The 27,854-nt window shown below is 45.1% G+C and overlaps 1 protein-coding gene across 2 annotated transcripts; it reads left to right on the top strand.

Moving 5' to 3' along the window:
* Positions 1-25,964, top strand: CCDC77 (coiled-coil domain containing 77). 2 transcript variants are annotated; one of them, XM_040233699.1, is made up of 12 exons: positions 1-56; positions 4,000-4,052; positions 5,578-5,821; positions 9,640-9,782; positions 15,509-15,605; positions 16,496-16,568; positions 18,003-18,094; positions 19,037-19,185; positions 22,398-22,614; positions 23,828-23,953; positions 24,043-24,195; positions 25,065-25,964. In XM_040233699.1, the coding sequence occupies exons 2-12, from the start codon at positions 4,015-4,017 to the stop codon at positions 25,209-25,211; spliced, it is 1,479 nt and encodes a 492-aa protein (XP_040089633.1). In that variant the 5' UTR covers positions 1-56; positions 4,000-4,014; the 3' UTR covers positions 25,212-25,964. The 2 variants fall into 2 exon arrangements, with proteins under 2 accessions (XP_040089633.1, XP_040089634.1); XM_040233700.1 differs by having other exon boundaries at positions 32-868.
* Positions 25,965-27,854: the final 1,890 nt, after the last annotated feature.

The raw sequence follows: 27,854 nt of genomic DNA, 5'->3' as shown, positions 1-27,854 counted from the left end.
CCCCCCGGTTTGAGTGTTTTTCTGTTGGGCTCTTGGCGTCTGCCGCTCCAGGCAGAGTGAGTAGAGTTCCGGGTTCCAGGAGTGGGAGGTCAGAGAAGGGGTCTGGGGAAGAAAAGAGGGCCTGTGCCCGGGGCGGGGGTACTAACTGTGTGAGCAGTGCGGAGGGAAGGGGTGGGAGCCTGAGAGGGCTCGTCGGGAGGCCCTGGTCGTAACGGACCAGGGGGAGGATAGACAGCACGGGAGGATGGGGGCTTTGGTCTCCGCGGGGTCAAAACAGGACGAAGTGGAGAAAGGAGTACGGAATGTAAGCTCCTGGGGTTCCCTCATCGTCCTCGCCGGGCTCAGCCTCACGTTCCTCATTTGTGAAGTTGAGGGATAAGATCCTTCACAGAGTTGTGGGGTTAAAGTAATAAATGTCCAAGTGCCAAACAGATTTTAGTTGTAAGTAGACAAGCAATAGAAATTGTAAACCCAAATAAAGATATCATAGGAATGGGTAGAAGCTGGCTGAAACGCTGTAATTTGTGTTATAAACAAGGGAAGGGCCAAGTTCTTTCAGGAGACAGGACGATGCTCCCGTCTGCAGGTAGTACACACGGTCGTGAGAGAGTTGGGAACCCCAGAGAACTCTATTTCGTCCCCTCTTAGAGAATGACAAGTGCGCTTCCTCTGCAGCTAGTTCCTTTGGGATAGAGTGACTCAGGGAAGAGATGGAGGAGGCGGCACTTGAGTTTATCGTGTGCAGATTGGATTTCATTAAGTGAGATTATGAGTGGAGGGAACTGTGGACCAGCTGGAGTGAAGCTCCTGAACAAAGACATGGACGCCGGAGTACATTAGGGGAGTGGAGGAAAACAAGGCGGGAGAGGTCGGTTTGGGTGGGCCGTACATTTAAAAGCCCTGAGGGCTAGGCAGAGTTTGATTTAGAGCATTAGACTATGAGAAACACCGGTGAATCTTCACGGCTTTTTAGTCGGGTTGGGGGTTGGGTAGAACAGTTAAGTCATTATAGTAGGTTAGATAAGAAGAGGATCCCGAAATAACACCTGTCGTCAGAAGAGGGTCAAGAGAAGGAGTAATGAAATGATTACATTTTCAAATCCAGGTCACTTGAAAGGTGTTGAATTGGTAACTGAAATAGGAAAGTTAGAAGGAGCATGTTTAGGTGACAAAGATGATGTATTTGGTTTGGGAAGCATTAGCTTTAAGATGCTAAGAAATATGTGGCTTAAATGATTTTTTTTTTTAATATTAAGGAATTCCATTGGTCAGTTATGACCACACTTCTGGGTTCATGACCCAGGAGGGAGCTGCTTCATTCTGATTTTTTTCTTTTTTTAAGTTAAACATTTCAAGCTCCAGTGGGACATATATAGATGAAAATGTTACATGATTGGAAATTCAAGTCAGGAGATTGGAAGATCTCATTTATTCATTCTAGAAGTCATTGTAAGTTATTCTTTTCCAGGTCGTGTTAGGTAATCATCAGAAAAGAAGTGGGAATAATGTTCCCAAAGAAATGGAGAGAGGAAGTAGTAAAGAAGTTGAAGACAAAACTTTTTGAACCAAGGGAGTAAAATTTTCAGTGAAAATAGTAATTGTCTGCATTTATTGAGTGCTTTAATGTGCTGGACATGTGCTCTGCTCTTTTATTCATTTAATCCTTACACCAGCCTGTGACATATATGCTATCATTATCCCAATTTTCTAATGAGTAAATGAAGATTAAAGAGGTTAAGTAAAAACTTCCTCAAGGCCGCACAGCTAATAGGGGACAGAACTTTGGCTCAAACCCAAGTCTGCTTGATTTCAGAGCCTGTGCTCTCCACCACAAAGCAATATTTTAAAAAGGAGGTTAACATTGTCAGGCACGAAATCAAGGCATTTGTTGAATGGAGAAGGACGGAAGCAAAAGAACAATTGGACTTATGAATGTGGATGTCTGCTGATGAAGAAGGGCAACTTCAGTTCATATATAGTAGCAGAGATGAGGTTATAAAGCTAAATGAGACATGAGTGTAGACAACTTTTTGTAGATGTACACTAGGTCAGAAAGGAGGAAGGAAGAGAGGGAGGTGAGAGGTTGCAGGTTGTTAGAAGTTCTTAGAAAGCTCTGCTTGCTCTTCACTGATTTGAGGACAGTGGCATTTCAGATGCCATCCAGATACATAAGACAGGAATGGAGTGCTGCAACATAGAGGAGCCTTAAAAACATTAGGCGAAATAAAAGAAGCTAGTCAGAAAGACTACATACCATATGATTCCACGGACATGCAAGTCCAGAACAGGAAGCTCTGTGGAGACAGGAAGTAGATTGGTGCTTGCTCAGGGCTGCAGTGGAGTGGAACGTAGGGGAGAGCTGAAGGTTACCTGGGTTTCTTCTTGAAGTGCTGAAGATGTTCTAAAGCTGCTGATGGTGATGGTTGCACATGTCTGTGACTACTAAACTCACTGAGCTGTACATTGAAATGAGTGAATTGTTTGGAATGTGGATCATACCTCCTGAGAGGGCAGGTTTGGTGGTGGGAGGTCTGTGTTGGGGGGCTCAGTTTGGGGCCTGTTAAGCTTGAGAGACCTGCTCAGGCAGAGGTGCATGAGTCTGTTGAGAGCGCTCAGGAATGGAGGCTGCATTTGAGAACCGCTGGTGTGTTCCTGCTATTTAAAGCCACGAGGCTTCATGAGGTCGCCAAGGCAGTAAGGATGAGATGAGGACTAGAAGGGACTGAAGATCAGTGGCCAGTGAGGAGAGAGGGAAATGAGGAGCACGTGGTGAACTGGCGGCCAGGTGCAGGAAAGCTCAAGGAAGCGGGGGCGGGGGGGTGTGGAGAACACGGGGTTGTGAGCAGGAAAATGACACCTGGAATTAACCAAAGTGGCACGTGCTTTCACTCCTTTTCACAGAATTCCTCCCAAGGGACTGAAGGTTGTAGGCAGACATTTACCAAGCAGAAGAGCACTGGGATAGACTGTTACGTCACCTCTCGCCTGCTCACAGTCACAGTGGAGTGACAGCAGACTTGACTAGAAAGCTTTCCCCAAAGCCAAGTTTACGAAGAACCCCTCCCGTGCCCCATCTCCCCGTCTTCCCTTTCCCCCTCTCCTTCACATAACATGGTGTTCCCTCTTTGACAGTGGAGTTTATCTTCCTGAAAATTTCAGTGACGAGATTAATCTGTGTAGAAAGATGATACCGACAGTCCTACATGCAGGACAGCAAAGGAGACACAGACATAAAGAATAGACTTTTGGGCTCCGTGGGAGAAGGGGAGAGGGGGATGATTTGAGAGAATAACTGAGACATATATATTACCGTATGTAAAATAGATGACCTGTGCGAGTTCCATGCGTGAAGCAGGGCACCCAAAACTGGTGCTCTGGGACAACCTAGAGGGACGGGGTGGGGAGGGAGGTGAGAGGGGTGCTCAGGATTAGGGGGACACATGTATACCTATGGCTGATTCATGTTGATGTATGGCAGAAACCATCCCAATATTGTAATTATCCAATTAAGTTTGATCAGTATTATCAATTGAAATGGAAGTTGTGCATGAACTTTTTAAAGATAAAACAATAGATGCAGCACGCCAATAAAGATAACAGCAGTGCCTTTGTATTTAACTTAAATTTAGCATGTTGAGTCCTCTGCCTGAATTTTCACTTTATTTCTCTTGGTTATTACAAAGTTTTCTGTATCTCCCTCTGCTATTATTTCACAGAATTGTCAATTTGTTTTGCATGTAAATTGATTGCAGAAAACTTTCATACCAGGGCTTTTTCTTTTGTGTGCTTGCCATTGAAATGTTAAATGTCAGTCTGATTGTATTTAAAAACAATGATGAGGAAGAAAGCCTGAATAAAATCGCATGGTTTGGAACTGCCCAAATAATACTGCATTCTAAACCATCACATTCTGATGATGTTGGGTGGACCGGTTTGCACATCCTGTATTGTTTTTTCTGTTCCTGATCCCTTGTTCTGGATCTTTTGTGTATTTGACAGGTGTGAAAGGACAGCATGAACTTTACCCCGTCGCAGTCCCCTGTCAGCAGAAGGTAAGACATTTGCTTATTTTTGAGTTGTTGAAATAAAGAACCTAGACTTCTGGCACCTCAGTGCCCACTGGCTGAGGAACTAGAAGGGTTTTGGAAGAGAACTTCCCAACTCTGGATTTGAACTATGTTAGACCTCACTTCTCTATTCTTGTTATGTGGAATTTAGATTAAAAACTAGGACATAGTAAATGTTAATACCAGAATCCAGGCAGTTTGAGTGGGCCTCGATTACAGGGGAAACAACCAACAGAAGAAACAGGAGACTGGACTCTGGCTCTTGGTCAGCCTGCCTGACACCTCCTCTTCACCGCCCTCCTCGTCATCAACACACTCCTGTTTGTAGAACTTCAGAAACACCCTTTAGTTAGTTTATCCATTAACCTATTTCCCAGAGGTGTCAGAAGGCAACAGCTTTTTAAAACATGAAACTCAGCAGTATTTCTGTCATGAGCTTTTAATGATTTATAAAGTAGTATTTTTTTCGTGATGCTCACCTATTAAAAGTGCTGCCCGTAACCTTCATTAACTACAACTCTGGGCTTGTGTAAACTCTGGTATAAAGTTTCTCTGCTCTGTGGTCCATTTTGTTGTTGTAAACTGCAGGCAGTTAGCTAAAGTGAATTAATTCTCACATGAGAGTTTCTCTGCTTCTGCGTCATTTGTTTTCTATAACTTTCATTGTCTCTTGTTTGCTGAAAGCAAACAAACCAAAAAACCCCTCTGATCTAGCCTTTGGTCTTGGCTGGTTTTGGTCTGTGGAATTCAAGTCTCTGATGCTAGACATTGGGATCTGATTGGTTGTGTGATTATTGATGAGGCTTTATTTTTTTTTTTTTTTTTAGTTTCTAAAAAATATTTATTTTTTGGCTGCACTGGGTCTTAGTTGCAGCATGCAAACTCTCAGTTCTTTACTTTCTGTAGTTTAACCAAATTACATTCCACCAACAGCATATAAGTGTTCCTGTTGCTGTATTCTTAATAGTATCAAATTTTCTGACTGTCACTCTCTGGCCTTACTTAGTTGATATTCCTTTTTTTCTTTTAAATGAACTCTTTTTATTGTCTAACTTGTATTTTGAATCCAGCTTTAAGCCTTTATTACCTGGAGAGCAGTTCATAAGATTGATTATTCACAAACCTGTAACATCAAACTCTCAGGTTTGTGAGCACCTTCATTATGAGCACATAATGGCACCCCACTCCAGTGCTCTCGCCTGGAAAATCCCATGGGCGGAGGAGCCTGGTAGGCTGCAGGCCACGGGGTTGTTAAGAGTCAGACATGACTGAGCGACTTCACTTTCACTTTTCACTTTCATGCATTGGAGAAGGAAATGGCAACCCACTCCACTATTCTTGCCTGGAGAATCCCAGGGACGGGGGAGCCTGGTCTATGGGGTCGCACAGAGTTGGACACGACTGAAGCGACTTAGCAGCAGCAGCAAGCCTTATTTTTAATTTGAGGAATTGTAACATCTCATAGATGTTCAGACAGTTTTATGAATGTGTTCTTCCCCGTCTCACACAGGCCTGCAGCTGTCCACAAGCATGAGGCTGCTGGCAGCTTCAGCAGCCCCACCAGGTGGAAGGGTGTGTCCTTCTCCGATTCTGTACAGTCGACTCCCCTGCCTTCCGTGGAGGATCGCCTGGCTGTCCTCTGCCCCTCTCAGGAGCTTCTGGAGTATTATCAGAAGAAGATGTCTGAGTGTGAGGCAGAGAACGAGGAGTTGTTGAAGAAGCTGGAGCTGTACAGGGAGGCATGCGAGGGGCAGGTAAGGAGGACCCGGTGTGGCCATCCTGGAGTCTGAGCTAGCCCGTCCAGTGCTGGGAACACCCGCGAGTGCCAGCTAGCATCCGAGCACACGCGTCCGTGTTCTCTGTAGGTCCTGCTCACCTTGCCGAGCTGCCCTCCTCCCGAGTGCCTCGCTGGACCAGGATGCCCCAGACTGCTCTGTCTCTTCCTCTCAGCCTTCTTGTGCCTCTGGTTCTTTCCCCACCTCACGCCTGACTTTGCTCCAGTGTCGCCTCCACAACTCCCTGACTTCTCAGTTTACTAAGTGCTGTATTTCTGGCCGCCCTGTCCCTCTCTAAATGGCACCCCCTTGGCTTCACTCTAGGAGTCACTGCACTGCCTGCATGTGGCCCTGCTGGTCTGTGCCCCTCGCTGGCAGCAGCTCACCCTGTGGCTTACCCCTGTCCACCACCTTTGTCCTGGATCAGGGCCTCTCGACCATGGCCTTATCCACGGTGAGGGCTGGCCAGTTCTTGTCATACACAATGTCCTGTGCACAAAGGACGTGTACCAGCATCCCTGGCCTCTGCTCGCTGGATACCAGTAGCCCCCACCCCCACCCCCAAGTGGTGACAGTCAGCAATGCCTCCAGACATCACCAGAGTTCTCCTGGGGGCTTAGGCAAACCCCACCTCCCCCACCACCAAGTTGAGAACCGCTGTCCTAGAAAAGTCATTGCAAGATAAATTCACAGGAAACAAATCATGGTGTCCTCAGACACCACATGGAAGTTTTACCACCTGGTGGTAGACTCCCGGTTCAGGCCCCCACCCCTCCAGGCCTGGGCCCTGCCTTCCCTGCTCCCCTTTGGCCCACAGGCCCCTCTCTCCTCTGGCAGCCTCACTTTCCACCTGACCACGCTCAGTCACCTGCACCCATATCCATCCCCTCCTCCTCACTGCTCCAGGGAGCACGGTGAGACTGAACAGATCCAGCAGTTTCTGTTTATGTTTTGGCCATGCCACGCAGCTTGCAGGATCTCAGTTTTGTAACCAGAAATTAAACCCGGGCCGTGGCTGTGAAAGCCCCAAATCCTAACCACTAGGCCACCAGGGACCTCCCCTTTGTCTTCTATTAACCCCTTCCTGACATTGGCTTTTCCTCCTCAGTACACAGGTAGATTCATGTCTTTCCCAGTGAAAGAGAAAGGCCTCCCTTTAGCCAAGCTTCCCTAACTCTTCTCTGGGGGCAGGGGTGGCTTTCTTTCCCAGCCAGCCTTCCAGAATAGTTTGACTCGGTCACCTGCTCAGCGACTCCTGGACTGCAGCTGGGTCCGGTCCTCAGCTGCTTCTCCCAGGGCTCCAGAACCTGTTGCCTCAGTGACCTCTCTGTGACCTCTGCACTTTGTTCCCTATTGCCCTCCTCTGAGAGGTCTGCTTCCATCTTGATTCCGGAGTCGTTTTTCTTAGTGAGAAGTTATATCATAATGGTTCAGAGAAGGCGTGGCCAGCTCATGGACATTCATCTGATTGGCTGGCGGTGAGGTCATCAGGAGCAGCATCCCCCTGCTAGTTCCAACCTGTCTGGGGTCTGTGTACTTGTGGGCAGCATACTGTTAGCATACAATACGTTAACTGCTAACTTCTCCCACGCGGAGGGGGTTTTGGTGTCTGGTCTCAGGGCTTAGAAAAACTCAGGTTCTTGGTGTCTCATTGCAGAAAAATTCAGTGAGAGACAAAATGAGACTCAAGAGGTAGATTTATTTAGAGGGAAACTCCACAGATGAGTATGGGCCACTCAGAAGGCAAGAATGGTCTCTCCTTCCTTAGCCTTAAATGTCAAAGTTCTTGTGATTCTACTGTAAGTGATCTCATTTTGTCCACGCTTTGTCCTCCTGCCTATGGTGTTGTAGCCATGCGTTCTGGGAAACAAACTCACTCAGAAGGACAATGCAGAGAGTGGAGTGCAGTTTATTACACCGGTGGGCCCAGGGCAGAGTCTCCTCTTAGCCAAGGACCCCGACCAGTTTTTGTGAAAACCTTATATACCCTAAGTGTATATGCTCAAACGCCCCTCCCTAAATTCTCTGAAGCTAGTCTGAACAAAAGAAAGATATAATCGAAGTTAACCTGTGATTCATATGCCTTAAGCCTAGGTAGTTAACAGTGGACACTTATCAATAGGCCTGTGGTCATACCCCAATAAGCATAATAGAATTTATGATTCTATTTGGTTACACAGATAATTAGGGTATTCTTTTAGGCCGCGAAGAGTCTAGGTACGAGCCGTAAAAGCCCCGGGGCTTTTCCATCTGGGGGGTCTGGTTTTCCAGTTGGTATGTTGTTTCCATAGATACTGGGCATATAGCTCAAAGTCCACAGTCCAGCCCCAGATGGAGTCCTGCTTTCAGGATGGAGCCTGTTCTGTCCATTTCCTCTTTCAATGGCACGATGACACCGAGGTAACTAGGGCTGGCTCCTCCTGCTGAGCTCCATGGTGCTGTATCCATATCTGAATTCAGGAGCCCCCTTCCCCCGCCTATGCGTGCACGTAGACCCCTGCCACCCCCCCTCCACTCCTGTCTCTTAATGCTGCTTTCTTCTTCGTGATGATGCCAGTGCCTGTGGTTCTGCCCAGCCTCCCTCCGGTCACTTGCTGACACCCGCTGATCCTGCCTCCCAGACATTGCTCAGTCCCTTCCAGCCACCTCGTCATTGTTGCTGCCACACTGTCCAAGCTCCTGTTTCATCTCAGACTTTCATGCCACACTCTCAAACGCCTGTTCATCCTGAACAGCTCCTAGGATCCAGCCCCTCGGGTCACACTGCTCCATCGACCTCTCACTTTCCGCTCCAGTGATGCTGTGTGTTAGTCCCTCAGTCGTGTCTGACTCTGCGACTCCATGCACTGTGGCCCACCAGGCTCCTCTGCCCATGGGATTCTCCAGGCAAGAATACTGGAGTGGGTTGCCATTCCCTTCTCCCGGGGATCTTACTGACCCAGGGATCAAACCTAGATCTCCCGCATTGGAGTCAGATTCTTTACCATATGAACGACCAGGGAAGCCTGTTTTTAAGAATAATGGAGTAGGTAGCTGTTCCCTTCTCCAGGGGATTTTCCCAATGTAGAGATCAAACCCGGGTCTCCTGTATTGCAGGCAGGTGCTTTACTGTCTGAGCCATCAGTGATACTGAGGTCCTTGCATTTCCAGCTCTTTCCCAAGAGCACTGTCTTCCTCCACCTCTGTCTTCCTCTCAAGCTTCAGCTCTCTGGTGGTCTCTGATCCCCCAGCAGCTCTCAGAGATTCTTCCTGTGCCAGCTTACCCTTCCCCCATGTGTGCTCTATTCAGTCATTCTTTCATTTTAATTATTTGCATGTCTGTCTCCCCACACAATTCCTCCTCTGTAAGCAGGAGTCACACCTTTCATCTTTGTTTTTCAGAGTTTTATAATGCGTATTACATAAAAAGCATTAAAGTGTGACTTGGGAATTCCCTGGTGTTCCAATGGTTAGGACTTCGAGCTTCCACTGCAGGGGCCACTGGTTCGATCCCTGGTCAGCAAACTGAGATTCTGCAAGCTGCACATTGTAGCCAAAAAAAAGGAGTGACTAGAACAGGTGGATCATGTGGTGTCCTCGGTTCTCTCGTCTATAAGAGGAGGTGATGGGAGAGCTCTGATGTCATTCACCTTGTGGGTTTAAACTCATCTGTACACAGCCTGTTGTCGTTTGGAGCCTGCATTGCTGAAACTGTCCACTTTGTAATATTTCTACATGACCTGATGCCACTGCATGCAATAAGAGCTGCTCCTCTGAAGCCCAAAATCTTGTCAGCTTCCTTTTTTTTTCCCCACCAGCATAAACTGGAATGGGATTTGCAGCAGAGGGAGGAAGAAATTGCTGAGCTGCAGAAAGCTCTGGGTGACATGCAGGTCTGCCTCTTCCAGGAGCGAGAGCACGCCCTACGCCTCTACTCAGAAAATGACCGCCTAAGAATCAGGTACTAACGGGGAGAAGGAGACGCCAGGGGCATGTTTCTAAACTGCATGGAACGAGATGCATTTCTTCCATGGTCCTCCTCTAGGCTGCATTCCCAGGGAGCAGGCTCTGAGATAGGGGTTTGCCTGCACGATGGTCAGTAGGGAGACTCTTAAGGGGAGCAGCTCTGAGCAGATTTGGGTTGAGGGAGAATTTGAATTACGATGGAGTCCACCAAGGACTTCCTGGTGGTTCAGTGGTAAAGCATCCACCTAGTGCAGGAGACACAGTTTCGATCCCTGGGTTGGGCAGATCCCCCGGAGAAGAAAACGGCAGCCCACTCCAGTGTTCTTGCCTGGGAAATGCCATGGACAGTGGAGCATGGTGGGCTACAGTCCATGGGCTTGCAAGAGATGACACAGCTAAGTGACTAAACCACCACCACCAGAGTCCACCAAGGGACAGAGGTCTTAGTCAGCCCCACAGGGAGTGATCCGTCATTGGACGCAGCTCCCACCAGGGAGGGATATAAACTTGGGAGAGGCAGCCCCCTTCAGCCCAGGGCAGTTGCTGGAGAAGGACCGAGCCCCTGGGTGATGAGCATCTGAGCAGTGTGCTGGGACACCCACTACAGTGCAGTTCTTTTTAATTCTGGTAAAATACACTTAACCTAAAATTTACTCTTTTAATCATTTTTAAGTGTATAGTTCAGTATCGTGACGTGCACTCATGTCATCCTGCAGCCACACCACTGTCCATCTCCAGAACGTTCTCATCATCCCACACAGAGGATCTTTATAGGACTTGCGTGAAATCTGTAGATTGCTCTGAGCAATGTTGACATCTTAATATTATGTCTTCCAATCCATGGACACAGGATATCTTTCCATTTGTTTATTTCATCTTTAATTTCTTTCAGGAGTGTTTTCAGTATACAAGTCTTTCCTTTCCTTGGTTAATTCCTGAATATTGTTTTTGATGCTGTTGAGCATCAAATTCTTTTCCTAATTTTCTTCTCAGATTTTTCAGTCAGTGTATAGAAATGTATGTTGGATTTGTGTTATGCTCCTTTGCTGAATTCCTTTACTAGTTCTAACAATTTTTTGAATTTTTTTAAAAAAAATTTGTGGCACCCTCAGGGTTTTCTTAGTATAAGATCATGTCATCTGTGAATAAGGATTATTTTATTTCTTGCTTTCCAACTTGAGTGTCTTTTCTTTTTCTTGCCTACTTGGTCTGGCTAGGACTTCAGTACTAAGTTAAATAGAAGTTGCACAATGGGCAGCCTTGTCTTGTTCTTGATCTTAGTAGAGAATTTGCAGTTTTTCACCATTGAGTGTGACTTTAGCCATGGGTTTTTCATTTGTGGCTTTTATTGTGCAGAGATTGTTTCCTGCTCTTGTTAATTTGTTGAGTGTTTTTATCTAAAAAAGGTGTTGAATGTTGTCAGATGCTTTTTCTGTATCAGATGATGATCGTGTGTTTTCCTCCTTCGTTATGTCAGTGTGATGTATTACTTTGATCAACTTTCATATGTTGAACCTTGCTTGTATTCCAGGAATAAATTCCACTTAATCTGGTGTACCCTTTTACTGTGCTGCTGAATGCAGGTTTGCTAATGTTCTGTGGAGGACTTTTGTATCGGTGTCTGTAAGGTCTGTAGTGTCCGTCCAGCTTTTGTATCAGGGGAGTGCTGGCCTCATAGAACGTGAAAGTAACTGTTGCTTCCTCTTCAGTTTTTGGAAAAGTTTGAGGATGATTGCTGTTAGTCCTTCTTTAAGTGTTCAGTGGCATTCACCACGGAAGCCATCAGGTCCAGGGTGTTTCTTTGTTGGGAGGTTTTTGATTCCTGGGTCAATCTCCTTAATAGTTTCAGCCTTGACCTAATGCACCACTTCCTTTCAATTCTGGGCCATGAGGAAAGGTCACCTTCCACAACACCTGCTCCACGGGTCAGCGCAGTGTCCCGGGTCACCTTCCACGTCACCTGCTACACGGGTCAGCGCAGTGTCCCGTGTCACCTCCCACGTCACCTGCTCCACGGGTCAGCACAGTGTCCCATGTCACCTTCCATGTCACCTGTTATATACAGGTCAGCGCAATGTCCCGTGTCACCTTCCATGTCACCTGTTAACACGGGTCAGCACGGTGTCCCGTGTCACCTTCCACATCACCTGCTCCACGGGTCAGCGCAGTGTCCCATGTCACCTTCCATGTCACCTGCTACACGGGTCAGCACGGTGTCCCATGTCACCTTCCACATCACCTGCTACACGGGTCAGCACGGTGTCCCATGTCACCTTCCACAACACCTGCTCCACACGGGTCAGCGCAGTGTCCCGGGTCACCTTCCACGTCACCTGCTACACGGGTCAGCGCAGTGTCCCGTGTCACCTCCCACGTCACCTGCTCCACGGGTCAGCACAGTGTCCCATGTCACCTTCCATGCCACCTGTTACAAGCATCAGTGCAGTGTCCCATGTCACCTTCCATGACACCTGTTAGAAGTGTCAGCGCAGTGTTCCTTGTCACCTTCCATGTCACTTGTTATATGGGTCAGCGCAGTGTCCCAGAGAAAGAACATGTTGCCTTCAGACACTGAGCAGTTCCTCTGGCATTATGAGTCCTTGGTGGTGGTAGGCATGAGGTACAATAATCTGTCCTTCATTTTGAAGGGAGTGGCCTGGCATGCCTCGATCAGATCCCTGAAACTTTGCTGACGAGCTATGTAGGGTTTACCTCCGACCCTTTGGAGTACACTTGAGGGTTCTAACCCACTTGAACTTCTTGTTTGTCCCACATGATTGAATTTGATAGCCCAGTAGTGAACAGATCCAGGTCCCTTTGGACAAATTTGATATTGAACAGAAGAGCTAACGGTCCTCAGAAAGCCTGTAGAAGTATCCTCTTGTTCACGTCACCCGAACGAGAACTGCTCTGGTCCTGTTGCTCGTGGAAGCGAGTACATTTGCTTAACCATAGCCACATGCTGTGTACCTAAGACCAGGCTCTCTGCTCTAGCAAAAACGCTACTGCAGCTGGCCCAGTCATGGACTTGCACCTACTTGGTAGCAGTGCGTTGTTGCCTGTCTGGTTTTGCAGGATCATACTTGTGAATTAATGGGGATTTGATGGGGACCCTCGCCCTTACCATTGTGGCTGGGGTGCAGAGAGGCAGTTTCAGAGGCTTTCACTTGCTTTAACACAGAAACCAAGAAAACAATTTGGAGATTTTGCCAACTGCCAATTATGTTCATTTCAGTTATACATTTGGAGATGGGGAAATGACGCCTGGCTGGGTTTGGATCCAGTGGACCCACTTTGAGTTGGACCGGAACCAAAATTCTGTTTATTACCTGGTTTCTGTATGCTCCAGATAATGCTTGATTTCACTAGGTGTCAAAGTCAGCTCAGATTGTCCAGCAGCCCTTCCCCACGGTGCACAGTTACTGGAATAAATGGCCGTGGGCCCTTGGAGGAAGGGCTGAGTGATCGTGACCATGGACCCTGGCTGAGGCCTCACCAGGTCTTACCTCTCGGAGAGTCAGCTGCTTCTTCTTCTCAGTCTTGACAGCTGGCTGGGGTGTGGGAAATGGGGCAGAGATTGTGAGTTTGTATAGAATGCAGCCCAACCCTCCTCCTGCCTTTACTTTTATTTGATTGTTTAGGCTCTCCCCTGTTGACCACTCACCTATCTTGCTCCTAAGAACCCTGTAATAGGTCTGCACATCCCAGGCTCTGAAATCTCATTGTGTTTTTTAAAGATTTTTTAATAAAGTCTTTATTGAATGTATAACATGTTACAATATTTCTTCTGCTTTATGTTTTAGTTTTTTGGCTGCAAAGTATGTGGGATTTAGCTCCCTGACCAGGGATCAAACCTGCTCCCCTTGCATTGGAAGGCGAAGTCTTAACCACTGGACCAGCAGGGAAGTCCCTGACATCTCTCTTAAAGTTTGCTTCCTTGGTCCATTTGTGGTATCAACTGTCTGGGGTCAGTTTCCTGGAAAATGAACTCCGCAATGGAGATTTACTTGCAGGAGGCTTGCGGGGAGTGTGCTCAGGAGTAAACCACCAGGGGGCACTGGGGAGAGTCTGAGTGGGCAGAGGCTAAGTGGCGATTCAGTGACAGCAGGCCTCAGCCCCTGCCACCGGGTGCCCTTCTAGGATGGTCCTCAGATCCTGAAGCAAGGTGAGAGGACTGGGCTTCGCACCCCTCGGTAGCCAGGCCCCAGGTGCAGGCTGCTCCTTGAGCAGACAGTTGGTGAGACAGGCCGCCTGGACTCAGAGCAGGCCTGGAGAGAGATCCAGCTGTGAACTGTCAGCTCCCACGTAGCTGAAGAGGCAGATTTGAACAGTACACCCTGGTGTCTCCCTTCACGCTCTTCAACCAACTGATTGAGGTTATTTCCTGCTGGGTTCTCTGAATTCCTGAATCTAAATACCTGGTGCTCTTAAAATTAGAGCTGAAGTCTAGATAAATCCTATTTAATTTAATTTAGTTTAGTTAATTTTTTGGAGCCTATTGCTGATGCTCTCTCCTCTCTGTTGACATTTTTGATTTTCAATGTTTCAGGCGAACAGCAAAGTGATTCAGTTATGCATAGGTCTGTGTATATACCTATAAATATACATATATTTATACAAACATATTTACTTTTAGATTTTTTCCCCAGATAAGTTATTACAGGATATTGAGTAGAGTTTCCTGTACATATAGTAGGACCATATACTTTATATCTAGTGGTGTGTACATGTTAATCCACACTCCCAGTTTATCCCTCCCCTTCCCCTTTGGTAACCATAAGTTTTTTTCTACATCTATTAGTCTGTTTCTGTTTTGTAAATACGTTTATTTATAACATTTTTTTAGATTTTACATATGAGTGATACCATGATATTTGTCTTTGTGTGACTTCACTTAGTATAATAATCTCGAGGTCGATCCATGTTGCCACAAATAGCATTATTTCATTCTTTTTTTATGACTGAGTAACATCCCATTGTGTGTGTGTAGTGAAGTAAAGTGAAGTGAAAGTCACTCAGTCAGGTCTGACTCTTTGCGACCCCATGGCCTACAGTCCATGGAATTCTCCAAGCCAGAATACTGGAGTATTCTGGAGTATATTACTGGAGTATTCCCTTCTCCAGGGGATCTTCCCAACCCAGGGATCAAACCCAGGTCTCCTGCATTGCAGGCAGATTCTTTGCCAGCTGAGCCACAAGGGAAACTCAGCAGTACTAGAGTGGTAGTCTATTCCTTCTCCAGCAGATCTTCCCAACCCAAGAATCAATCTGGGGTCTCCTGCATTGCAGGTGGATTCTTTACCAACTGAGCTATCAGGGAAGCCCTGTGTGTATAGTACATCTTCTTTATCCATTCACCCGCTGGTGAACACTTAGGTTGCTTCCATGTCTTGACTGTTGTAAAGAGTGTTTCTGTGAACATTGGGGTGCATGTATCATTTTGAATTAGATAGTTTTCATCTTTTCCGAATATATGCACAGGAGTGAGATTGCAGGGTCATATGGCAGCTTTGTTTTTAGTTTCTTTAAGGAACCTCCATAATGATCTCTATAGTAGCTTCACCAGTTTACATTTCCACAAATAGTGTAGGAGGGTAATCCAATTTAATTTTAACTTGAGGTTATCATTGCTTTAAAAATAAATGAGTCAGAAGGGAGATCCTTTAAACAAACATTTTCTTTCTCTGGACACAATGTATGCTTATTCTCTGAGAATTGCAGGGAGCTGGAAGACAAGAAGAAGATTCAGAATCTCTTGGCTCTTGTGGGAACAGACACTGGAGAAGTGACCTATTTTTATAAGGAGCCTCCCAACAAAGTAAGTCCTCCTTTATATAGCAAGGTAGACAAGGCTTTTACAAAATGCAGGCTGGGGTCCATAATCAGACAACTTTGATCCTTGCTAAAGAAGCTCAAAGGAGAATTAGCTACCATGGTCTCAGTTTGCTTTTTTCAGAGCATTTTCTGCAATTACAAACAGGTTTGTGATTTTATTCTTTTGCTTCAAAAGCCTTGGAAAGTAGCATTGTTTACCCCATTCTGCCATTTGGAAACCTTAAGCTTAGAGGAGGAGGTGTGTTGGATGAGATTAGAGAGCACAGCAGGAACAGACTTAGTGTGGGAGCAAGTTTCAATACTAGGTTCTTTTTAGGTCTTCATTTACACCGATTACAAAAGTAATGCGTGGTCTTTGTTAAAAACAAACACAGATTTCAGGAATCTAATAGAAAAGTGACAGTGTCCCATAATTCTGTACCCTAGAGATAAAGCTTTTTTCCTACTCATATAGAAATATTCATGTGTATAGTTGAGATTTCCACTTTTCACTCTATAAACAGTGCTCCATTGAACATCTTTATACATATCTATATATGCATGCTTCAGTGTTTCTGTTACTTTCCTAAAAGACCTTGTCAAAGACCACTTTCTCTTTTTTTTTGGTAAATATTGCCAAATAACCCTGAAATTTTGTTTTTCCATTTAAATCACCAGCACTGGTTTTAGTCAGTGTGTATTCAGTTTGTTAGTGGGTTTTATCCAGTTTGTCTTCTCTGGTCTCCCATATGCATGGCATCCTTATATGATTGTATAAGTTTTGACCTGTTTAATTTGTGAATGATGTTTGATCTGCAGAACTAAAGCTAAAAAATGAAATACTGTATTTATAAGAAGACTATTTCTGTACTTTTTTTTTTTTTGCTTCTTCAGGTCAGCATTCTCCAGAAGACTGTCCAGCCTGTAGAAGTACGTGAAAAGAATGAGTCTTCAGCTCTCAGAGCAGGTACTAACTGTATTTTTAGAAATTCTTATTGATGCAGAATTAAAAAGCATGGTGCAAATAATTAGACATTTTTTCCTACTATACAGTGATAATAAATATTCATAATCATGCTGTTCGTGGTCTCAGATCTTACTGAGCTTTTTTTAAAAAACCTTTCTGTGATGTTTTAATAAAATAGAATAAAAATATATTTAATTAATATGCTTATGGTGATGTCATAAAATATGTTTGGATAACATGTGGAATCACAGCCTATTAATTATTCTCTAACCCTCAGTCTCCTTATCCTTTTCTCTTTTATTAATGGAAATCACAATTTTAAAAAATTGAGATATAATTGACATATAACATTAGTTTTAAGTGTACAAAATAGTAAATTGATATTTGTCTATACTACAAAATATTCACCACAGTAAGTCTAGCTAAGGCATCACTATGCATGTGGAGATAAGCAGTTTTGAGGTCTGCTGTTAGAAAGGAAACAAAAATTCTAACTCGAAATAACATGCACCCCAGTATTCACAGCAATATTATTTATAATAGTCAAGATATGGAAGCAGCCCAAGTGTTCATCAAGAGATGAATGGTTAAAAAAGATGAATGGACTACTACTCAGGCATTAAAAAAAATGAAGTCTTGCCATTTGCAGCAACATGGATGGATTTAGAGGGCATAATGCTAAGAAATAAGTCAGAAAAATATTGTATGATATCACTTATATGTGGAATTTAAAAAATAAACTAGGGAGTATAGAACAAAAACAGACTCACAGATGCAGAGAACATACTAGTGGTTACCAACAGGGTGAAGGAAGAGAAGGGGCAGAATAAGGGTAAAGGATTAAGAGGAACAAACTACTATGTGTAAAGTAAGCTACAAAGATACATCATACAGGACAGGGAATATAGCCAGTACTTTATAATAAGTGTGACAGAGTATAAGCTATAAAATTTTTGAATTGCTATGTTGTACACATGAAACAAATATTATAAATTACCATACCTCAATAAAAAGAATAAATAAGCTTCTTGAATCATCTAAATCATCAAGTTATGTTTAGTGCAGTTTTAGCGTTGCTTGTTTTTAAAATCATTTTGTCCATTGGGTTATACATCCTAACTAAAATATTTAGATTTAGTTTTTGTAATTCATTACCCTTTTTCATTAAATAAGATTTTACGAAGAAATTAGATACAACTCCAAAGGGAAATTTAGTAGTTTATTCTTCAGAAAGATCCAGGTGACATCCTAACAGAGTTCCGTTAAAAGATTCCTATTTGCACAATTGAGCATTGTAGTTATTGTACATTGTCCTTTTTCTTCCTTTCCTTCTTTTCCATATAAAGAAAACCAAACTTCTCTGCAAAGATAATGTTGCTGCTTGAAAAGCAGAAAGAAAAGCTAAGTGAAGGTCTCCACTGTTTTCTGTTTTAGATTCTAAAGGCAGCAGGAGGAAATCAGCAGGGAGAGAAAAGGAGGTGAGCACTGGGCTGCATCAGAGAGACGTCCAGACCCTCGCCCTCCAGGTACGACCATGGCCACTCCGCACACGGGCCTGGAGCGGGTCCTGTGCCCCCATTAGCATGTGCCACATGCCTCCTGGCACACAGGTTTCCTGTGGGCATCTTGGGACTGGAAATTTGAGGTTCTTCCTAATTTCCCAGAGCTCTGTCTTTACAACTGTTACTCTGTACTGCACCATTCTAGAAGTGCTGGTGTGAACCTGCAGTTCATTCAGCTCATAGGCCGAACCCTCCCACCAGAGTCGTCACACTCAGAACTCCCTGTGCAGCTGGCCTGGGACACGCAGAGCTGCAGCTGTCTGTCCCAAAACGGTGACCTTTGGGGGTACATCCATTTGTCTGGTGCATGTATTCCAAAGTCTAAGAAAGTAATGAGTCACCCTCTCACCATCTGGTCATCATGTCACCTACAACCCTGATTTTTCATGTAACGGCACTCAAGTTCCTGTCCTTATCAGAGGGCGTGTTGATGTAAATGGACAGTTTCTACCTTTGGCCAGTGTCGCCATGTGGGGTCAAGACAGCCTGACTCAGACAGGGAAATCACATTATACTCGTTTTGCTGCACTTTCTAAATTTAAAAATGAGACACGAGTCTTTCTCTATACAACTGGGAAGTCCCAAAAGGGAGACAGTCCCAAAAGCCCAGAGAGATGGTGAGAAGGTGAGCATCTTGGAGAGGGGAGACGGGCTTGTCCAGCCTTTCTGGTGTGACGTGGGTGCTGTGCTTGGTGTGGACAGAGTCTGCTCTCATGTGGCCTGAGACCACATGTAAGACGTAAAGAGGAGTCCAGTCGAGATTTTTCTCCTGTTTGTTTTGCTGCTGCACGTCTGTTTTTTTTGTTTGTGGGGTTTTTGTTTTCTTGGAGAGAGGCTCGCTGTTGGAGGCGAGAAGTGAGCAGGAATAGAGCGGGAGTGGACGCCTCGCCCCTCCGGCCTGTCCAGGTGGAGGCGCTGCAGGCGCAGCTGGAGGAGCAGACCCGGCTCTCGCGGGAGCAGGTGGCAGGACTCATGGAGGAGAGGCGGGTCCACGTGGAGGAAATGCAGGTTCATCAGCAGAGAAGCCGGGACAAAATCACAGAGCTCACCAGAAGGTGGGTACTCACGAGCCACACTGGACAGGTTTCAGGTGTCTCCCAGGTGGTTTAGAAGGTCCGGGGATCAGGACTGTCACACTCACTGCCAAGGTCACAGGTTCGATCCCTGGTGAGGGAGCTAAGATTCCACAAGCTGGCAGTCCTGTCCAGTAGCAGCAAGGGTCCCGGCGCTGAAGGAACTGTCTCAGCAGACCCCCATCTCTCCCCACTCCCCGCCTCTCTCCCAGTTCCCTGGTGTGCTCATCTGATGCTTTTCCTACAGGACTGGGTGCTCTACACTCTCCCCTCAACCCCTCTGAGGGTTGTAGTCTGATCTTACCATCCTGGAATATCCTTTTCTCCACTGATGGGTTATCTAAGTCAGTGTAACAGTCCTTTTCTCTTGTTCGACTTTACATACCTGCACCAAAAAATGGAAACTGTGTACTCCTGTTTTTACCCGATTTCCTGCCTGCCTGTCCCCCGCTTTCTGCAGTCTGCTCTTGTTCCCTGTTTTGCTTAGCATGCCCTGTCTAAAGTCATCACTGAGTTCATTCGTGTCTTTCTGTGTGTCTGGGCCTCTGACCACTCCCTCTTTGAAATCCATCTCCCTTGGTTCCCGCAGCACCTGTCTTTCTTGGTTCTCCCCATTTCACCCCACTCAGCTGTTGGTCCACTTGCAGTGACCAGAGCTGGGCTGTAGAGACATCTTCAATAAAGTATGTTTGAAAACCTCAAATTCACCACGACCAAAACTCAACTTTCTCTTTCCTGACAACCACCCCTCCCCATCTCAGACCTGCTGCTCCATTCTTTCCCATTTAGCCCAGTGCCATCGCATCCGTGTAGTTTCTCAGGTTCAGACACTCGGTCATTTTCAGCTCCCCACTCTCCAGTTTCTGATTCCAAACCCCGTTGTCTGTGAACCCGAAAGCCTCTCCTGTGCGTTCTCGGCCCTCTCGTTCCCGGCCCACGCTGTGTTCTGGTTTAATCATTGCTGTCACCAAGCTGGGTTTCCTGTCGCCGGTCCCCTTGTACCCGGCAGGCGTCCTCCCTGCGAGTGTCTCCTGCTGCCTTGGCCCTTGGGCGTCTCGGCCCTCAGTCTCTGCTCCTCTGGCTATAGCCCACCCCGTTCCTCAGCTGGACTCCTGAGGCTGTGGTTCATGCAGCGCTCACGGTGCAGCAGCCCCTCGCTGTGCAGTCACCCCTGCTCTGACCTTCCCAGGGAGGGGTGGACTTGTCCTTACACGTCTCCCCACGTCGCCCGTGATGACCAGCGTGACTCAGTGATGGGCCTTTTCACCTTCCATTTTAATGATATCTCTTCCCCAGGGTCTTTTCCTGTGTGCAGAACAGGTGCATAATAAATAATTCTTGAACACTTGATGACCTTTATCTTACTTTCTCTATCCTGCATTAAATATCCTACATTTTAAAATATTTTTTCACAGGAATTCCCTGATGGTCCAGTGGATGGGACTCAGAGCTTTCACTGCCAAGGGCCCAGCTTCAGTCCCTGGTTGGGGAACTAGGATTCCATAAGCCATGTGGTGCGGCCAAAAAAAAAATGTGTATATATATGTACACACACACGTGTATGTGTATATATGGGCTTCCCTGGTGGCTCAGATGGTAAAGAATCTGCCTCTAATGTGGGAGACCTGCGTTCAGTTTCAATCCCTGGGTTGGGAAGATCTCCTGGAGTATGTGTATATATTCTTTCTCACCTTGCAATCTTCATCCTTGGTTTTTTTATTGCTTCACAAACTTTTTTAGTGTGTCTTCCTCCATTCTAAAGCATGGTCACTAAACTAGACATGATACTCAGGTTGAACTCACTGACCAGTGCAGGTAGAAGGTGCCCCTGGCCCTTGGCAGGCCCTGCTGCTTCCAACATCATTATTTTTGCTGTTTTGGGCTTAAGCATAGCATCTCCAGTTTCTATTGGGTTTGAATTCTTTTTAAGGGAACAATATTTTTAAATTGTCAGAGTAAAGTATTATTTTACACGTCAGATTGTTAATAACCTTCCTAGTTCAACGTCTTCTGCAGATCTGAGCACTTGATTGGCTCCTTCCAGTAGATCGGCGTCCCAAGGGTGTTGAATGGCAGGAAGTTCAAGGCCGTTAATGGCTGCCTGTTAGGTGTCACTTTGAGACCATTTTTACATTTGCAAGAGCATGTTTCCCCTGTTTGTAACTGAGCCATAACACCAGAGAGAATAAAATAACTTGCTGGAAGCAAGAGCAGTCCTTGTGGGAACTGACTCAGTCTCTCCCTGTTTATACAGACACGTACCTGAATATATTCATCAGATGACGGTTTCTCCTCTGACGTTATGTAGTCATTGTCCCCTTCTCTGTGTACTCTCTTACTCAGGAGAACTAAGTGGATCTCACCGTATGTGTTCAGTGGAAAACTGCAGTATGGTATTTAATGCCCTTTGCAAGCACTGTGATCATTTAATACAGTATATTTCTAGCTGCTGATGTTAAACTGATGAGTTGCTAACTCTTCAGGAAATTTTTTTTTTTTTGAAGACAGAAACGTCGTTTGTCTATTCCCAAATCTCAGCAGGAATCTATTTAGTACCTTTGTATGTCTGGAAGCTGGTACTGTCCTTGATGGTCCTTGTGGCATCCGGTAAAAATAAATGATAAATAAGAAGTGTCGCACTACAGCACAGGGTGTAGAGTGAAAGCACTGAGGGGTTTTGGAGAATGGAGGGGCCACGTGGGCTGAGGCCATTGAGGCGCCTCCACCAGGGAAGCCCATCTCAGAAAAAGGACAGGATTTGCTGCTGGGCAGCTTGGCCCAGCAGCTCACAGGGGAGCTCAGCCCAGGCAGAAGCAAACCTGTGTTGACGTTTTAGAACTTGTGTTAACCTTGAGTCAGAACCCCATGACTTAGTTTATTGTAAAGTCTGGTGCCTTGGAAAAGTCCATACTTAGGCTGTGTGTTAATATTTCTGTAGTCCTTCTAATATAACCTGAAATTAGCACCAAGAAAAATATCTATAAAGCTCGGTCTATGAACCAATGTAGATACATTATACTTTGTTCAATAAAACATGTAAGACTGCCGGTGATCAGATGAAGCGTGTTTTTAAAACACTGGTGGTATTTACAGAATCTACATGTTACACAGTTTTTAAAGGGGCTGTGTTTGAAGTGACTGTCACATGTACCAAAGAAGCATCTTCATGTCCACGTCTGTACTTTCTTCCCTAGTCTCCACCACACCCAGGAGCTGCTCTACGAGAGCACCAAAGACTTTCTGCAACTCAGATTTGAAAACCAAAATAAGGAGAAGTCCTGGATGCTTGAAAAGGATCACTTGATGTCAAAGATTAAGGAATACAGGGTGCAGTGCAAGAAGAAAGAAGAGAAAATGGGGAAAATGTGGCTAGTTCATGAGAGTCATCACAACCAAAATGAATATATTAAGGTAGTTTCCTCTATCTTACAGAATTTTTTTTTATTCTGGAGTTACTGAAAGAACTTGGAGAATTTCAAAGAACCTAATCATTGTCATATAAGATCCACTCCAGGAAGCTGTTGTAGCAATGATCTCAAGAAATAGGTCTCAAAGAATAGCTGTTTGTTACTGTGTTTGGGGATTTAGAACATTAAAGTGTTGACTGATCAATAGATTCATTCAACAGATATTTGTTGAAGTCCTGTAGTAGGCGGGGCTCTCAGTGTACGGCAGCAGACAGGTCTGTCTTCATGGCATTTACATTCTGACAGGTGAGAAAGACCAGAAACATTAACAAATAACCAAGTATGGGTTATAGGAAAGTGGTCCTGGGAGTTCCCTGGTGGCCTAGTGGTTATGATTTTGGGCTCTCACTGCGTGACCCAGTTTCATTCCCTGGTGAGGGAGTGAGATCCCACAAGCCAGTTGGTGCAGCCAAAATACATTAAATTTAGGGAGGGAAAAAAAGTGGTGTTATGGAATTAGAAGGATTCTGTAAAGATTGTATGTTGCTATTGGAGGTCTACTTTTGTTGAGAAGCACTGGGACACCGTCTGGAGTCTGGCATTTTTGCTGAGACCTGGAGAATGGAGCTTGCCAGGCAGACCTCTGGGGAGAGCAGGTGTGAGGGAGCATGTGGCCGTGAGGGGTGGGCACACGGGGTGGAGGGAGGGCAGCCATCATGCTCCTGCCGAGGATGCATAGCTCCGAACGTTGTTGTGTCTTTGAAGGATTCTGTGAAGGAAGTGACATCCAAGTTGGGCTTTTTCAAGATCATCCTGGTTGCTCAGTGGAACATGTGTTTTAAATGCTGTTGATGTTTCTTTCTTTTTAAAGAAAAACTTAAGAAGTGTATCCCCAAATAGGTTGTAATGTCTTATTTGGTACAATTCCAAACTCTATTAAATCTGACCCTTCCAAGAGCCAAAAATATTTGTTTCGTTTTAAAAATTTTCTAAAAAATAAAAATAAAGGGAAAAAAAAAAACAAATTTCCTACTCTGTACACATTAAGAAAAAAGCTAGAGAATCCTCCAGAAGTAGGTTTTCAGATGTTCTCTGTGATGTCTTGTTCCTTCACTGATTTAGCACTTCTAGAAATCCTTTCTTTCTTTCCCTCAGTGCTATTTGAATTACACAAATTAAAGAACAAAGATGAATTTTTCTCTCCTTCTGACCCACAGTCCCTAAAGGATAAGCTCATACAAGAGAGAAGGCTGTCTAGCATGTACCAAGAGCAGTGCATTTCCCTGGAAGAAGAGCTGGCCCGGATTCGTGAGGAGGAAGGAGCAAGGAAAGAGATCTTTAAGGTGTGGGGTTCTCTGCCTCTCGGGGGGGTGGGCAGCTGGCTAGGGGTGCCCCTTCTGCTCACAGAGGCCTTCCTGTACCCTGGGTATAGGACCGCACCAGCAAGATGGGGAGACGCCTGCAGGCCATGACTAAACGCTACGAGGCCTTGGAGACCCGGCGTGTCTTAGAGGTAGAAGGCTTTAAGACAGACATTAAGATTCTCCGGCAAAAACTAAAAGATGTGGAGCAGATTCTTTATAAGGTAATTGATCCTGAATTACCAGGAGGGGGAAAAGGTGTGGGTGAGCAGACAGGGCACGAGGGCCCCCCTGAGGGAGGCTGGGCTGCATCACCATCCTCCTGGTCTCGCTGAAATCAGTGTAAACAGTGCATGCCAGAGGAAGACAGGACAGACTGAAGCAACTGAGGACGATGTCAGAGTATTTCAACCTGAACTCAGCTCAGCACAAGTATTCATCCCTCCCAACTCAAGAAGTGGGTTCAAAGAGCCGTTTTTGTGGGGAGTTACTGGGGTTCCTGTGGTTAGGACTCGGCGTTCTCACTGCCAGAATCCGGGTTCAATCCCTGGTCGAGGAACTAAGATCCCACAAGCCGTATGGCCTGGCCAAAAGAAGGAAAACCTGTCTGTTTTACAAATGGGGAAAGTGAGTAACTGGGTTAGAAAGTACTTCTTCCCTATGAGACACAGCTTCACGTAGAATCTGAGGTACCTCCAGTGTCATCTTAAAGAGGTGTAACTGTCCATCCACACGCCCTGAGCAGTCACTCTGCCAAGCAGGTTCACACAGAAACAAAAGGGATGCTGCCTTTCGTGCTTTGGCAGATTTACTAATAATGTCTGTATTGGTCTCTTTACTCACTGTTAATGGTTGATTGTCCTCTGTCTCAGGCTCCTCTCCTGTCGTGTGGGGAAGCAATGGTCTAGAGCCTTTTCAGCCCTCACTCTACATTTTCCTTCTCTCAGCGAGTCTCTAGACTAAGCATTGAATTTACCCTGTGAACTAAGAGTATCAGAGAAAGGAGCTGGCACAGCTGGGGCTTCATGCCAGGTTTCTCTCCTCTGGCATCTGCCATAATCACTTCTTTTTTTTTTTTTTTTTGAATCTCTAGGCCACACTCAATGCTCAGGCAAACCAGGATCTTGCCATTCTGTGTGAGGTTCGTGATAGCAATCGGCTGGCATACAAGATACGGGGAGAACTGAGGAACCTCAAGTCCAAAGTGTTTGGTCTAGAGAACGAACTCAGGCTCTGCTGATGTTACATTTTAGGAATGGCACAGGTCTGGAGTAGGTCTGCTTCCTGAAATTCAAGGAGAAGGTCAGCCACTCCCAGAAACCATAGGCACAGAGTTGTCCAGAGTAGTGGTGTCCGTTGTTATGAAGACAAGGGAAAGAATCAACTTTTTTTTTGTATTCTAAGATTTATGGGTTTTGCTGCCCTGTTAACTGATACTGTGGTTTTTTGATTAATTAAAAAATTTTTTTGGTCTGGATTACAACCTGAATTACTTAGAGATTTTCCCACATTATTTGGGAGTTTATAATGATAGGGGTTTTTTTGTTTGTTTGTTTTTGTGTTTTTAAGAAGACAGTGACAAAAAAGAAAGTGTTTATTTTTGCTGTTGGCTTGGCTGAGTGTTAAGGGAGGAACACTGCCCCCAGGAGGTCAAGACTCCCACTAAGATTGCCTTTCTCCTGGGCAGGGGGCAAAGGCCACAGGACACAGGCCAGTCAGACATGAACCGGGCTTAATTCTCTCAGCCCTAAGCTGAGGGGCCCTTGTTCCTTTCTGGACAGCAGCCTCAAGAAGTGGCACCAGAGGGCACCAGAGACCCTCCTCTTAAGCAAAATAATCTGGGACCATAAAGATGCCACTTTGGTAAGAGTGAGTGGAAAATTCAGTATTTTACCAGTACTATGTGTTTTTGGTTGTTTTTTTTGTTTGTTTTTAATAATGTATATATTTTAAATTAGCTATTTTTCAATAAAACATAATGGAAAATGTTCTATTTGAGCTTTCTATAATTTCTTGTTAAAACCACATTTATACTTGTTGATGACTCTGTTTACTTACCTTTCCATGGTTTCCGGTGCTATACATTTAGGAAAGGTTTCCTAAATGCATCCCTTGAGATTGTCTTGGAAGTAGCAGGAAAGAGAGTACAAGATGATGGCACTAAAACCATATCCATTTTTTTCATCTCTGTCCTTTTTTCAGCAAATAACTGCATCTGGGGCAAAGTAATTGTGAACATACCTAGACAGCCTCTGAGAATTCAGTTGGTCTTAACTTAGTATGGTTTAGCTATGGTTTTTCCAGTAGTCATGTACAGATGTGAGCATTGGGCCATAAAGAAGGCTGAGAGCCAAAGAATTGATGCTTTTGAATTGTGGTGCTGGAAAATACTCTTGAAGAGTCCCTTGGACAGCACAGAGATCAAACCAGTCAATCCTAAAGGAAATCAGCCCAGAATATTCATTGGAAGGACTGATGCTGAAGCTGAAACTCCAGTACTTGATATGAAAAGGTATCTGTACCTGATATGAAAAGCCAACTCATTGGAAAAGACTGATGTTGGGAAAGATTGAGAGCAGGAGGGAAAAAGGGGGCAGCAGAGGATGGGATGGTTGGATGGCATCACTGACTCAATGGGCATGACTTTGAGCAAACTGGGACATAGTGAAGGACAGGGAAGTCTGATGTGCTACAGTTCCTGGGGTCACAAAGAGTCAGACACGACTTAGTGGCTGAACAACAACAATGGCTTAGAATAGCATCATTCTAATGTACCCACGACAGAGGAAAGGACTCAGGTGTTCATATTTGTGTTAAGGAAAACTGTCAGTAGGAGATGCTGCGTTTTATTTTTTTTCTAAAGCTGATGGTAGCACATCAAGTGTCTTTCACTAACTGAGACAGGTTCCCAGAGGGACCAGTCCTGGGCTTTCAAGGGATGTTGGTCAGTGAGTGGTACCTCTTTTTGTCCTGACACTCAAGGCCTTGGCCATCCGTGATTGTTGCTGTTTTGATGCTGGTGAAACAAAAAGGCTTATTAAATCACAGAATTTCAGAGTAAGAAGGAATCTCAGATCATGTTGAGATCCAGCATTTTTATTTTATGTGCAAATCAGGCCTCCACCACTGACTTGAGCAACCAGTCAGTAATGTTTCTAACACCCTAGCCTCAATTCCAGTGACGTTCATCTTCACATTAACCACACACTAATGTTGCCACTCTAAATCTCATCACCACCGAAAAGCAGTATAGTGTGGTGGGGAGAGCACGGGCTACAGAGAGTCACAGTCATGGATTCTGCCATGTCTCTCTCTGGAACTCCAGACTCTCGTCCCTTCATTTACAGAATCAAGGTGAAGCTACCTGCTTTAGCTGGGTGATCATGAGTATTAAGAAAGAGGAAATCTAGTACAGCCTATAAATAAAAAGACAAAAAGTGGCCAAAGGGTCTGAAATGGCATAATGGCATTTCTTCAAGAAAATAGACATGGCCAATAAGCACATGGAAAGATGCTTCACATTAGTTACTGGGAAGTAGAGTCAAAAAGGAGATACCACACCCAGAGGATGGCTATAATAAACAAAGATAGTAAGATAAATAACTAATGAGGACCTACTGTATAGCACAGGGAACTCTACTCAGTACTCTATGATGGCCTTTATGGGAAAAGAATCTTAGAGTGGGTATATGTATACATACAGCTGATTCACTGTGCTATACAGCAGAAACTAACACAACATTGTAAATAATACTCCAGTTAATCAGACATCGAGATAGGTGCTGGTAAGGGTGTGGAGAAAATGCAGGTTTCATGCATTGCTGGTGGGATTCTAGAACGGTGCTGCCACTTAGGCAGTCTAACAGTTACTCAAAAGTTAAGC

This window comes from Oryx dammah, unplaced genomic scaffold, assembly GCF_014754425.2.
Source record: "Oryx dammah isolate SB20612 unplaced genomic scaffold, SCBI_Odam_1.1 HiC_scaffold_29, whole genome shotgun sequence".
Lineage (NCBI taxonomy): Eukaryota > Metazoa > Chordata > Mammalia > Artiodactyla > Bovidae > Oryx > Oryx dammah.
Note: the sequence above shows the minus strand (reverse complement) of the source record. Positions and strands in the feature narration are given on the sequence as shown.